The sequence below is a fragment of the Bos indicus genome, chromosome 5 (assembly GCF_029378745.1).
Source record: "Bos indicus isolate NIAB-ARS_2022 breed Sahiwal x Tharparkar chromosome 5, NIAB-ARS_B.indTharparkar_mat_pri_1.0, whole genome shotgun sequence".
NCBI classification, from domain to species: Eukaryota; Metazoa; Chordata; class Mammalia; order Artiodactyla; family Bovidae; genus Bos; species Bos indicus.
In genome coordinates, this window is record NC_091764.1 from 76,415,226 (window position 1) to 76,430,906 (window position 15,681).

A 15,681-nucleotide genomic window follows, 5' to 3' on the forward strand; every position below is an offset into this window, starting at 1 on the left:
ACCTAGATAGCATATTGAAAAACAGAGATATTACTTTGCCAACAAAGGTCCATCTATTCAAGGCTATGGTTTTTCCAGTGGTCGTGTATGGATGTGAGAGTTGGACTATAAAGAAAGCTGAACACTGAAGAATTGATGCTTTTGAACTGTGGTGTTGGAGAAGACTATTGAGAGTCCCTTGGACTGCAAGGAGTTCCAACCAGTCCATTCTGAAGGAGATCAGTCCTGGGTGTTCATTGGAAAGACTGATGTTGAAGCTGAAACTCCAATACTTTGGCCACTTGGTGTGAAAAGCTGACTCACTAGAAAAGACCCTGATGCTGGGAAGGGTTGAGGGCAGGAGGAGAAGGGGACAACAGAGGATGAGATGGTTGGTTAGCATCACTGACTCAATGGACATGGGTTTGGGTGGACTCCTGGAGTTGGTGATGGACAGGGAGGCCTGGCGTGCTGCAGCTCATGGGGTCGCAAAGGGTCGGACAATACTGAGTGACTTAACTGAACTGAGTCTTCAACAGTATGTAAACTGAGAAGTTCCACATGCTCAAGGTGGATTTAGAAAAGGCAAAGGGACCAAAGATCAAATTGCCAACATCCACTGGATCATAGAAAAAGCAAGCAAATTCCAGGAAAACATCTACTTCTCCTTCACTGACTACAATAAAGCCTTTCACTGTGTGGATCACAACAGACTGTGGAAAATTCTTAAAGAAATGAGAATAAAAGACCACTTACCTACCTCCTGAGCAACTTGTATGCAGGCCAGGAAGCAACAGTTAGAACCAGACATGGTACAATGGACTGGTTGACAATTGTGACAGGAGTGCATCAAGGTTGTATATTGTCACCCTACTTATTTAACGGATACACAGAGTACCTGATGTGAAATGCCAGGCTGGAATTAGGGTTTTTGGGAGAAATATCAATAACCTCAGATATGTAGATGACACCACCATAATGGCAGAAAGCTAAATGGAACTAAAGGGCCTCAATGAAAGTGAAAGAGGAGAGCAAAAATGCTGACTTAAAACTTAAAACATTTAGAAAACTAAGATCATGGCATCTAGTCCCATCACTTCATGGCAAACAAATGGGCAAAACATGGAAACAGTGACATACTTTATTTTCTTGGGCTCCAAAATCTCTGCGGATAGTGACTTCAGTAATAAAATTCAAAGATGTTTGCTCCTTGGAAGAAAAGCTATGACAAACCTAGACAGCATATTATCATGTAAGAAACGAGTTGCCAGTCCAGGTTTGATACACGATACTGGATGCTTGGGGCTAGTGCACTGGGACGACCCAGAGGGATGGTATGGGGAGGGAGGAGGGAGGAGGGTTCAGGATGGGGAACACATGTATGCCTGTGGCATATTCATTTTGATATTTGGCAAAACTAATACAATTATGTAAAGTTTAAAAATAAAATAAAATTAAAAAAAAAAAAAAAAAAGCAGAGACATCTCTTTGCTGACAAAGTCCCAATTGTCAAAGCTATGGTTTTTCTAATAGTCATGTACAGGTATGAAAGTTGGACCAAAAAAGGCTGAGCACTGAAGAATTAATGCTTTCAAATTGTGGTGCTGGAGAAGATTCTTGAGTTCCTTGAATAGCAAGGAGATCAAACCAGTCAATCCTAAAGGAAATCAACTCAGAATATTTCCTTGGAGGACTGATGCTGAAGCTGCAGCTCCAACACTTCAGCCACCTGAATCAAAGACCTGACTCACTGGAAAAGACTCTGATGGTGGGAAATATTGACAGCAGGAGGATATGGAGGTGACAGAGAATGAGATAGTTAGATGGCATCATCAACTCAATGGACATGAATTTGAGCAAGCTCCAGGTGTTGGTGATGGACAGGGAAGCCTGGTGTGCTACAGTCCATGGGGTCACAAAAAGTTGGACACGACTGAGTGACTGAACTGAAAGTACTCACAATAAGTGTTAATGGGAATATGATCTGGTTTTTTTTTTTAATATAAATTTATTTTATTTTTTATTTTTAATTTAAATTTATTTATTTTAATTGGAGGCTAATTACTTTACAATGTTGTGGATATGATCTGTTGACTTGAACTTTTTAGAGCCTGGAGTGGTGTATTCAGGGGGATTGATGTGAAAGTGGTAATAGAAGACAAGAAAGAAGGGTGGTGTGCAGTTATGTTGTGTCTTCTATGGCTGCTGCACCAGCCAGGAGAGAATAAACAGGTCTGAAGTTCCTAGACTCCTCACATTTTCTTCCAGTCTCTTAGCTCTCACCTTGCTTACTGTGGTTTCAGCGAACAGTATGCACAGTGAGATACAGCAAGACAACTGGCGCTGTGAGCAGGATGAAGAACAATACATTGTAAGAGACATGGGTTTGATACCTGGGTCGGGATTCCCTGGAGAGGAAATGGCAACCTACACCAGTATACTTGCCTGGAGAACCCCATGGACAGAGGATCCTGGTGGGTGACAGCCCATAGGTTCTCAAAGAACCGGACATGACTGAAGCAACTGAGCAGCAGCATGGCAGCATGGATGAAGAAAATAAAGCTCAAAATGTGAAGTGACTTGTCCAAAGTTGCTCACTTCATAGGAAGGCTGGGACCAAACTACTGTCTGATTTCAAGTGCAGCATTTTAAAAATCTCATCCCAGTGTAATCCTATTCAAGTGCTTTTGCTTGGATAGTGGGAAATATTGGCATGGTTTCCAGTGTGATTCCAGGACTCTACTCACATGTCACCCTAAGAGATTCTGTCCATTTGTATTCAACTTCTGGTCTCTGATTTTGTTTGAAAGAAAAGAACTGTTGGTAAAATAATATTTTAAAATTGCTGTATTAATACATTTGTTCCTGTGACATTATGTAATATTGACTATAATTAGTAGCTACCCTCGGATGTTCCAGGTAAGGTGGATAGAACTTTTCCTTCTCCATCAGGAGGAGTATATATGTGGTGTCTTCCTAGGTTTGAAGGTTAAGAGTGGGGTCTGTAGCAGTCTAATGGCCTGTACTTTAATTGGTTGGATATTTGTGTGAGACTAAATAGCCACTTACCACTGTCATTCCAAAGGAGAAAAAAAAAATGCAATAAGGTAAAGAAGATCTGTGTTGTCATGACAGTACTTTAACATTGTAATAATTAAAGCTTCTCCTAGCTGACTAGCTAAACTCTGACTTAGAACAGGCACTATTTACTCTATAATTAGGGTACTGGCTTACTAGAATGAAAATCTTACTACTTTTTGATTCTTGTTAGAAGGGGCTTACAGCTGCACAGTTATAGTCAGTGACATAAGAAATAAATTACTGATTTTTTAGGGGGAGGATAGACGGAGAAGGCAATGGCACCCCACTCCAGTACTCTTGTCTGGAAAATCCCATGGATGGAGGAGCCTGGAAGGCTACAGTCCATGGGGTCGCTGAGGGTCGGACATGACTGAGCGACTTCACTTTTACTTTTCACTTTCATGCATTGGAGAAGGAAATGGCAACCCACTCCAGTGTTATTGCCTGGAGAATCCCAGGGACAGGGGAGCCTGGTGGGCTGCCGTCTATGGTGTTGCACAGAGTCAGACATGACTGAAGTGACTTAGCAGCAGCAGGGGGAGGACAGAAGATTAAATTTTATTGAAAAGCATAGGGAGGTGAAATCATGGGTCAACCAATAAGAAAAAAATTTTTGTGGGGTTTTTTGCTTGCAAAAAAAAATTAAATTGCTGCATAAGTGAAAGTGAGTTTGGCAGAAACATTAGATTGTTTAGTTAAGTATTCCAAGTCTCTTAAGAATGTTGAATGTATAAAGTGGGATATACTAGATCTATTTAATAATTCACAGCAATATATACTACCTGTATTCCTTTTAAAATTCTTATTATTTCCTGATGATTTGTGACCCTAATTTAAGCCCCTGATCTTATATATCAGGAATAGAGTCAAGATTAAAATGCATTTTACAGCGTATTCAACACATTAAAATGGGATCAGTCTGAGGAAGCAGATCACTTCAAGCTTGAAGTCAGTCAGTAAAGACTTTTATATTTATACTCAAATACTGAAACTAAAATATTGAATTATTTTAGTTTTGAATTCAGTATAGTTTAATTAGGAGCAAATTCCCTCATCGAGATAAAGTAGTCCTAGTTTGTTTTTGTATAGAAATATTTTTTAAATTATGATCAACTGGAAAAAGATATAATGACATGAGTAAAGGATTTTGATATAAGCGCTGGAGAGCTATTGAGTGTAAGAGAGAGCTGAAAGAAGGAAAGCCAAACTGAAGGCTACTGTAGAAAGCAAAGTATGAGGTGATGAGAATCTGGACTGAATAGCAATGGAAATGAAGCAGAATGGGCAATTATATGAGCTGTCTCAAAGCAGCAGATCAACAGGACTTAGAAAGTTGAGCAAAGCCCATGAATTAAAGAAAAGATGACTCAAAGCATACTGCAGGATTCCAAGCATAAGTGATTGAGAAAACTGTTAGACCTGTTATAAGAGATTATAGAAGAGATAACAGATTTGAAAGCAAAATAGAGAAAATAATGAATTTGCTTGACTTTGGGGCAAAATTAGGACATTTGTTTAGAAATCCCTCTTGAAGACAAAGAGATATGGAACTAAATTTTTGTCTATATGAGATATATCTATATCTCAGGAAACTCTGGGAATCATCAGATTTAAGATAGTAATTATAGCTCAGGAACTGATTATTAGTCTAATGCAGTGACTGAAAAAAGAACAGAAAACCTGGAACTAGACCTTAAGGAAATACATAAGTTGACATGGCTCATGCTAGAAATCATGCAGAAAGTATAAAAGAATCAGATCTTAATGCAAGTCACAGTTAGGTGACGATTAGTAAGCTGATATATATATATATATATATATATATATATATATGTATATATATATAATGTTTTGGAAATGTTGATGAGATAAACAGTAACTGAGTATATGAAATTCAGTTTGAATTTTAAGAACTATTATTTAACCCCAAATTCTAAAATTCTGCAATCTTTCAATCCTTAAGAGTTTCTGAAGCCACTCTATGTTGAAAAAAGTAAAATGTCCTCATTTTGGCTGTCATAATTATATATATTTTGAAAAGTAAAAATTAATTTGGTTAAATATTAGAAATAACACAGTGTAAGAGCATGTGGACGTATGTCTTTAATATTGACACTAAAATGGAAATTCATAGGACCAAAATATCTAGATGAAAAGAAACCAGTCATCTGAATGATTTGTTTGCATAATGTTTAAATCTTGATGCATGCAGGTAATTGATAACATTTATAACATTTTGTGTAATATTGAACTTTTTTGGTAATCCTCTTTCTTTGTAATTGTGCTTATGATGGTAAGTAAAAATACCAAGAACTTGTAAATTGTGCATTTGTGTGTTTTAGGTGTTTCTATAATTTTAGGAGATTTTTTCTTTGAATACTTCATCCCTGGTTTTTCAAAAGTACTGTGTGTATATGTGTGTGTGTGTGTGTCCATCTATTTATTGCTGTCGATAGATTACTTCATTATCATGGGTGTGAGGAAGAGTTTTTATGCCACTTTATGTAACATTATTATCAAAACAATCTGCTTAAATGATTTTTTGTGTGTATATATATATATGTATACAGACACAATTCCTTCAGAAGACACCTACCAAGGCAAATGCAGGTTTCCAGTGTTGATTTTGGCATGGGCACAGAACCCATTTTACAAAGAGGAGAAACAACAACCAGCATTGGGAGAATAAAACCAGAGCTCTACAAACAGAAATCAGTGGACTCTGAGGACAACAGGAAAGAAGATGTCAAAACCTGTGGAAAGCTTAATTTCACCCTCCAGTATGACTATGAAAATGAACTTCTAGTGGTGAAAATTATCAAAGCCTTAGATCTCCCTGCTAAAGACTTCATCGGAACTTCTGATCCTTATGTGAAGATGTATCTTCTTCCAGATAGGAAAAAGAAATTTCAGACTCGTGTGCACAGAAAGACTTTAAATCCTCTGTTTGATGAAACTTTTCAGTTTCCTGTAGCATATGATCAACTAAGCAACAGAAAATTACATTTCAGTGTGTATGATTTTGACAGATTTTCTAGACATGACATGATTGGGGAAGTGATTTTTGATAATTTGTTTGAAGCCTCTGATCTCTCCAGAGAAGCCACAGTATGGAAAGATATTCATTGTGCTACCACAGTAAGTTATAATAACACCAATGTATTCCTTTTATTTGACCTGCAGTGATATATAAAACTAATTTTTACCCAGATTAGTTTAAAAATTTAGGGAAATTTTATCCTAAATACCTGCAGTGTATGAATTACGTATGTACATACATAATTCAGGCACTTAACACTAGGTAATATTAGTTACTGTGTACATAAAAAATCTTTTCTTTTAATGTCTAACCTTTGTTTCTACACTTCTTGTTTTGAGGAAGTTCATTACTTCACCATACTGGACAGTTCTTATAATTTGCCAAAAGTAGTAGGCCTTTCACTTGTAAAATATTTATCTTTAACTTATTCTCTACAGTCAATTTCCAAATAGTTATTATTGATTTTAATTTTTTAAGACTATTTCATTCCTCAGATTTAACCTAAAATGTACTTTGATGCCATTTGGAAAGGCCTTGATTGAGCTTAAAGCAGCCCACTCCTTCAGAAGCTTTTGTGGAATTTGTAAAATTATACCATTTGAAATGGCAAATAATGAGGAAGTGATTGTTTACATTCAGTTCAGTTCAGTTCAGTCACTCACTTGTGTCTGACTCTTTGCAACCCCATGGACTGCAGCACCCCAGGCCTCCCTGTCCATCACCAAATCCCGGAGATTACCCAAATTCATGTCCATTGAGTTGGTGATGCCATCCAACCATCTCATCCTCTGTTGTTCCTTTCTCCTCCTGCCCTCAGTCTTTCCCAGCATCAGGGTCTTCTCAAATGAGTCAGCTCTTTGCATCTGGTGGCCAAAGTATTGGAGTTTCAGCTTCAACATCAGTCCTTCCAATGAACACCCAGGACTGATCTCCTTTAGGATGGACTGGTTGGATGTCCTTGCAGTCCAAGGGACTCTCAAGAGTTTTCTCCAACACCACAGTTCAAAAGCATCAATTCTTTGGTGCTCAGCTTTCTTCACAGTCCAACTCTCACATCCATACACGACCACTGGAAAAACCATAGCCTTGACTAGATGGACCTTTGCTGACAAAGTAATGTCTCTGTTTTTTAATATGCTGTCTAGGTTGTCATAACTTTCCTTCCAAGGAGTAAGTGTCTTTTAATTTAATGGCAGAAATCACCATCTGCAGTGATTTGGGAGCCCAAAATAATAAAGTCAGCCACTGTTTCCACTGTTTCCCCATCTATTTGCCATGAGGTGATGGGACTGAATGCCATGATCTTAGTTTTCTGAATGTTGAGTTTTTTTTTTTTTAGGAACAAAATTTTATTTAAAATAGCATAAAAATACATAAGATTAAATTTTACTAAAGACATGTACACTGAAAACTATAAGATATTTCTAACAGGAATTAAGATCTAAATAAATGAAAAGCCATTCTATTTCATAAATTAGAAAGTTTAATATTTTAACATGACAATTTACAAGTTAGATGCAATCCTTATGAAAATCCAAATGAAAGACAAGCTAATCCTAAAGTTCATATGTAATTGCAAGGAATCCTGAATAGCTATCAGTTCAGTTCAGTTCAGTCACTCAGTCATGTCCAACTCTTTGCGACCCCATGAATTGCAGCACGCCAGGCCTCCCTGTCCATCACCATCTCCCGGAGTTCACTCAGACTCATGTCCATTGAGTCAGTGATGCCATCCAGCCATCTCATCCTCTGTTGTCCCCTTCTCTTCCTGCCCACAATCCCTCCCAGCATCAGAGTCTTTTCCAATGAGTCAACTCTTCACATGAGGTGGCCAAAGTACTGGAGTTTCAGGAGATCCAACCAATCCATTCTAAAGGAGATTTCTTTGGAAGGAATGATGCTAAAGCTGAATGTTGAGCTTTAAGTAAACTTTTTCACTCTCCTCTTTCACTTTCATCAAGAGGCTTTTTAGTTCTTCTTCACTTTCTGCCATAAGGGTGGTGTCATCTGCTTATCTGAGGTTATTGATATTTCTTCTGGCAATCTTGATTCCAGCTTGTGCTTCATCCAGCCTAGCATTTCTCATTATGTATTCTGCATATAAGTTAAATAAGCAGGGTGACAATATACAGCCTTGATGTACTCCTTTTCCTATTTGGAACCAGTCTGTTGTTCCACGTCCAACTGTTGCTTCCTGACCTGCATACAGATTTCTTGGAGGCAGGTCAGGTGGTCTGGTATTCCCATCTCTTTCAGAATTTTCCACAGTTTATTGGGATCCACACAGTCAAAGGCTTTGGCATAGTCAGTAAAACAGAAATGTTTTTCTGGAACTCTCTTGCTTTTCCATGATCCAGTGGATGTTGGCAATTTGATCTCTGGTTTCTCTGCCTTTTCTAAAACCAGCTTGAACATCTGGAAGTTCACAGTTCATGTATTGTCGAAGCCTGGCTTGAAAAATTTTGAGCATTATTTTACTAGTATGTGAGATGAGTGCAATTGTATGGTAGTTTGTGTGTTCTTTGGCATTGCCTTTCTTAGGGATTGGAATGAAAACTGACCTTTTCCATTCCTGTGGTCACTGCTGAGTTTTCCAAATTTGTTGGCATATTGAGTGAGCACTTTCACAGCATCATCTTTTAGGATTTGAAATAACTAAACTGGAATTGTTTACATTAGAACTTGTCTTTTTCATTGTAAAATGATTTTTATGATTATAAAATAATTTAATATAAAAATTTGAAAAATAGAATAAAAATATGCAATTAAATAGCCTATAATGCCATGAATTAATATGTAAAAACTTGGCATATTGCTATTTGTTTTTCTATAAATGTTTGTAAGTAATTAAAGTCAATATAAATTTAAACTTTTCCATGCTTTTTTTCAGATGATGTTTGTTTTAGTACATGATGTTCAAGATATGATCCATTTTCCCCAGTGAGTCTTTTATTGTTGAACATTTAAATTAGGCATAAATTTGTTTATACTAAAAATTGTTGCATTCTTTTTACAGAAATTTCTTTTATATTCAAGAATATTTGTCCAGAATAGAACTGGAGAACCAGAATTAGTGAACTGGTCTCCTAGGAGGTTAGATTGCTAATTTTTTTCATTTATTATTAAATGAAGGTATTTAGTTTTTTACTGCCAGGCTGTCTTTATGTATTTAACATCTTTTATAAAAGTTTTACCACAAATTATAAACTTAAAAAGTTGAAGTTTTAGACAGAGACAGAAGTTATTTAAAAAATAAGAAAACTGTTAAATTTGAAATAGCTCCTTTTGTAGCACACTAGTATTTGAGGTCAACACATTTCCATTATAAATTATACAGATAAATTAAATAAAATTTTATATTGTCAGTTTATTGCATTACGTCATCAAAACATTTTAGCTTTTGGGTTTTTATTTCATCGTCTCCACTGTGATTCTCTATTAAGGAACAAACTAGATTATATTTCAAAGGAACATTGGAACTTTTTGATTTCATATAATTTTTTACCTTATTACTTATATTCCTACAGGAATAACAATGGTGAAGAGGGAGTTTTTACTGTTTTAAACATATGACATATTCTAGAATTATAAAATGCAGATAACAATTAATTGCTGGGTTATTTCTCTTGATTCTCCAATCTTATTCCTTCTTTTATTTATTCAGCAACTATTTGCTGATTACCTACTCTGTGTTTGACATACTCTGAGTACTAGGAATGTGAAAAATGTTACCATAAAAAATTGTTTGACATACATTCTATTCATATATTTGGGATCAGAGGTAGGTAACTCCTAAATGAAGTATAAAAATTAGCATAATTTTATAGGTGACTGATAGTGGATTTTCTTTTTAACATTTATATGTTATTTATATGTTCCATAATTGGTCCTTAAAAACATAGTAAGAATTCCTCATGGAAGCTTCAATTTTTGACTGTTTATAGAACATAAACTGTTTTTTGGTGAACATAAATGAACTCCTCAGTTTTATTTTTACTTCTCCCATATGATTCAGGTATTACTTTTTTATTTCTCTTGTAAAACCTACCACAAATATAGTGTCTTAACACAAATTTATCACGTCATACTTCTGTAGGTTAGAAGTCCAACATAGGTCTTATTGGACTGATCAAGGTGTTGGCAGGACTCTGCTCCTTTCTAGAGGCTCTAGGGGTGATGCATTTCTTGCCTTTTCCAGATTTTAGCAGTCACAGGAATTCCTTTGTGTTGATTGAGCCCATGTGAGCAATCAAGGATAAGCTTCCCATCCCAAGGTTTATAATCTTAATCATATCTGCAAAGTCCTTTTTTGCCATGTAGGTAGCATACTCAGGTCTTGTAATTAGGATGCAGCCATCTTTAAGGATGCCTTTATTTTGTCTGCCATGGCTATAGATATTTTCGTTTCAGTATTCTGGATATAAAAGGAAGTATGAGAATAATAATGTGTATTATTAAATTATTCTAGTCAAATGACGTTTCCCTTTAACTGGAACACCGAGCCATGCACTGTTCTAGATACTACTTATGACTTTTTTGTTGTGAAGATAGTGATGAAACTCAAGTTTCTTGAATACGGAACCAAAGTTCTCAGTATGCACTAGTATCATCTTTTAGGTTAATGTAGTATTTAATTAAAAATTCTCTTCAGCTTTTGAGAAATTATTAAGCATTTTTATATCCTCAGATTAATAAAAATGAAAAAAAGAACGAATTGAAATTTGCTTAAGAAATTGTCTTTTCCTACTCACACATCTTTAATTTTAAAAAATTCACACAGAAACTATAGAGTTTTCTAGAAAGAAGGAGAAAGGAATGAAATAGTAATGTAGTCATATGCCCTCACTAAACACTTGTTGAATAATTAACTTAGCATATTTTCATATAAGGTCAGTAAAAGAATGTATGTTAGTACAAACCTCCCAGAGGGGGAAAAAACAATGCGATGAAGTACTTTATTGATATGTTTGGTTATATTTGTTGCCATTAACTACTTTCTGTAGACAAAAAAATTTAAAAATTATTGAGTGTGTAGCACAAATTCATATGTGAAATAAGCCAGAAATATTAATATTTTAAATTTATTGTTCATCCTATCAGGTTGAAAAAAGAGACACATATCAGGTATAAATGTATTACTAATTATTTCTATACAAGTAGGATTAACATTTTTATCAGGAATTAGCAGGTTTTTAAAATTTAAATTGCTTTATTTTAATTGGAGGAAAATTACTTTACAACATTGTATTGGTTTTGCCATACATCAACACGAATCTGCCACGAGTGTACATGTGTTCCCCATCCTGAACCCCTCCCTCCTCCCTCCCCATACCATCCCTCTGGGTCATTCCAGTGCACCAGCCCCAAGCATCCTGTATCATGCATTGAACCTGGACTGGCGATTCGTTTCTTATATGATATTATACATATTTCAATGCCATTCTCCCAAATCATCCCACCCTCGCCCTCTCCCACAAAGTCCAAAAGACTGTTTTATACATCTATGTCTCTTTTGCTCTCTCACATAGAGGGTTATCGTTACCATCTTTCTAAATTCCGTATGTATGTGTTAGTATACTGTATTGGTGTTTTTCTTTCTGACTTATTTCACTCTGTATAATAGGCTCCAGTTTCATCCACCTCATTAGAACTGATTCAAACGTATTCTTTTTAATGGCTGAGTAATACTCCATTGTGTATATGTACCACAGCTTTCTTATCCATTCATCTGCTGGTGGATATCTAGGTTGCTTCCATGTCCTGGCTATTATAAACAGTGCTGCAATGAACACTGGGGTACACGTGTCTCTTTCAATTCTGGTTTCCTCGGTGTGTAGGGTTTTTTTTTAAATTTCAGGTTGAATGACTAAGAAAACAGTAAAGTTGTATCTTTATTTTGTGCAAAAAATTAGTTATCACTTTAGAGCTCGTCTCATTGCATGTTAAAAATATGGTAAGCCAATTAGCACTTCACCTAACATAGAAATATCTCCAATGTAGGAAAAAAATCACATTGAAGGACAGTGTATATACTATACCTCTACTTCTAAAATGGGAAAGAAAAATATATATTCGCATTGAGTTATATATGCAATAAAGGTCTTTATAAGGAGACATAAAATTTTAGTACTAGCAGGAGGAGAAGGGGACGACAGAGGATGAGATGGCTGGATGGCATCACTGACTCGATGGACGTGAGTCTGAGTGAACTCCGGGAATTGGTGATGGACAGGGAGGCCTGGCGTGCTGCGATTCATGGGGTCGAAAGAGTCAGACACGACTGAGCAACTGATCTGATCTGATTGCATGTGTCCTTCATAGCTCAACTGATGAAGAATCTGCCTGTAATGCAGGAGGCCCTAGTTGGATTCCTGGGTCAGGAAGATCCCCTGGAGAAGGGACAGGTTACCCACTCCAGTATGCTTGGGCTTCCCCGGTGGCTCAGACAGCAGAGAAGGCAGTGCGGAAGATCTGGGTTCAATCCCCAGGTTGGGAAGATCCTCTGGAGGAGTGCATGATAACCCACTCCAGTATTCTTTCCTGGAGAATCTTATGGACAGAGGATCCTGGTGGGCTATAGTCCATAAGGTCGCAAAGAGTCAGAAACAACTGAATCAACTTAACATGCATGCAGGCAATGTGCTTAGCTGCCCAGTCGTGTTGGACTCTTTGTGACCCGGTGGACTGTAGCACATCAGAGTCCTCTGTCCATGAGATTCTCCAGGAAAAAATACTGGGGTGGGTTGCCATGCCTTCCTCCAGGGGATCTTTCTGACTCAGGGATGGAACCTGCATCTCTCTCTTACATCTCTTGCATTGGCAACTGGGTTCTTTATAACTAGAAACACCTAAGAAGCCCAATAATAGTAACTAGTGAAGTTGTTCAGTCGTGTCTGACTCTTTGCGACCCCGGTGACTGAAGCCCACCAGGCTCCTCTGTCCATGGGATTCTCCAGGCAAGAATACTGGAGTGGGTTTCCATTCTTTTTCCAGGGGATCTTCCCAACCCAGGAATCGAACTCAGGTCTCCCGCATTGCAGGCAGACACAGACAGACACAGGCAGACGCTTTAACCTCTGAGCCAATTACCTATTGGCAAAAATGGTAGAAACTCAATGAATATGGAAAAGGAATAATTTGTAATATATTACTTTATATACATTTTATGTTTCAGTAGTTCAGTTCAGTCACTCAGTCGTATCTGACTCTTTGTGACCCCATGGACTACTGCACACCTGGCTTCCCTGTCCATCACTAACACCCAGAGTTTGCTCAAACTCATTTTGGTGATGCCATCCAACCATCTCAACCTCTGTCATCCCCTTCTCCACCTGCCTTCACTTTCATTAAAAGGCTCTTTAGTTCTTCACTTTCTTCCATAAGGGTGATATCATCTGTGTATTTGAGGTTATTGATATTTCTCCCAGAAATCTTGATTCCAGTTTGTGCTTCATCCAGTCTGGCATTTTGCATTATATACTCTGCATTTAACTTAAATAAGTAGGGTGGCAATACACAGCCTTGACTACTCCTTTCCCAATTTGGAACCAGTCTGTTGTTCCATATCCAGTTCTAACTATTGCTTCTTGAACTACATACAGATTTCTCAGGATGGAGGTAAGGTGGTTTGGTATTCCCATCTCTTTCAGAATTTTCCAGTTTGTTGTGATCCACACAGTCAAAAGCTTTGGTGTAGTCAATAAGCAGTAGATGTTTTTCTGGAACTCACTTGCTGTTTTGATAATTCAGTGGATGTTGACAATTTGATCTCTGGTTCCTCTGCCTTTTTAAATCCAGCTTGAACATCTGGAAGTTCACGGTTCACGTACTGTTGAAGCCTGGCTTGGAGAATTTTGAGCATTACTTTGCTAGCATGTGAGATGAGTACAATTGTGCGGTAGTTTGAACATTCTTTGGCATTGCCTTTCTTTGGAATTGGAATGAAAACTTACCTTTCCCAGTCCTGTGACCACTGCTGAGTTTTCTAAATTTGCTGGCATATTACTGAACTGAACTGAACTACTGAAATGTAAAATGTAAATAAAGTAATATATTACAATGTGAGTAGAACACATTAACAGAATCATCTTTTAGGATTTGAAATATCTCAACTGGAATTCCATCACCTCCACTAGCTCTGTTCATAGTGATGCTAAGACCCTCTTGACTTCGCATTCTGGGATGTCTGGCTCTAGGTGAGTGATCACACCATCATGGTTACCTGGGTCGTGAAGATCTTTTTCTATAGTTCTTCTGTGTATTCTTGCCACCTCCTCTTAATGTCTTCTGCTTCTGTGAGGTCCATACCATCTCTGTCTCTTATTGTGCCCATCTTTGCATGAGATGTTCCCTTGGTATCACTAATTTTCTTGAAGAGACCTCTAGTCTTTCCCATTCTATTGTTTTCCTCTATTTCTTTGCCCTGATCACTGAGGAAGACTTTCTCATCTCTCCTTGCTATTCTTTGGAACTCTGCATTCAAATAGGTATATCTTTCTTTTTCTCCTTTGCCTTTAGCTTCTCTTCTTTTCTCAGCTATTTGTAAGGCCTCCTCAGACAACCATTTTGCCTTTTTGCATTTCTTTTTCTTGAGGATGGTCTTGATCACTACTTCCTGTACAATGCCATGAACCTGTGTCCATAGTTCTTCAAGTACTCTGTCTATAAGATCTAATCCTTTGAATCTATTTGTCACTTCCACTGTATAATCATGGGGGATTTGATTTAGATCATACCTGAATGTTCTAGTGGTTTTCCATACTTTCTTCAATTTCAGTCTGAATTTGGCAATAAGGAATTCATGATCTGATCCACAGTCAGTTCCCAGTCTTCTTTTCGCTGACTCTGTAGAGCTTCTTGGAGAAGGCAATGGCACCCAACTCCAGTACTCTTGCCTGGAAAATCCCATGGATGGAGGAGCCTGGTAGGCTGCAGTCCATGGGGTTGCTAAGAGTTGGACACGACTGAGCGACTTCACTTTCACGTTTCACTTTCATGCATTGGAGAAGGAAATGGCAACCCACTCCAGTGTTTTTGCCTGGAGAATCCCAGGGACGGGGGAGCCTGGTGGGCTGCCGTCTATGGGGTCGCACAGAGTCGGACACGACTGAAGCGACTTAGCAGCAGCAGCAGCAGCAGCAGCAGCATAGAGCTTCTCCATCTTCAGCTGCAAAGAAAACAATCTAATTTCGGTATCGACCATCTGGTGATGTCCATGTGCATAATTGTGTCTTGTGTTTCTGGAAGAGGGTGTTTGCTATGACCAATGCGTTCTCTTGACAAAACTCTGTTAGACTTTTCCCTGCTTCATTTTGTACTCCAAGGCCAAATTTACCTGTTACTCCAGGTATCTCTTGACTTCCTACTTTTGCATTCCAGTCCCATAAAATGAATAGGACACCTATTTTGGGTGTTAATTCTAGAAGGTCTCCTAGGTCTTCATAGAACTGTTCAATGTCATCTTCTTCAGCATTACTGGTTGGGGCATAGATTTGGATTACTGTGATATTGAATGGTTTGCCTTGGAAACGAACAGAGATCATTTTACATTTAAACTAATTATTCAAATTTTAATTAACTTT

The 15,681-nt window shown here is 37.5% G+C and overlaps 1 protein-coding gene across 1 annotated transcript in view; it reads left to right on the forward strand.

Annotated features, from left to right (window-relative positions):
- The window catches only part of SYT10 (synaptotagmin 10), a 116,518-nt gene that overhangs the window by 50,340 nt on the left and 50,497 nt on the right, over window positions 1-15,681 (forward strand). The window contains exon 3 of the mRNA XM_070789803.1: window positions 5,631-6,198. Within this exon, the coding sequence (XP_070645904.1) occupies window positions 5,631-6,198 (568 nt within the window). The remainder of the gene's footprint in view (window positions 1-5,630; window positions 6,199-15,681) is intronic.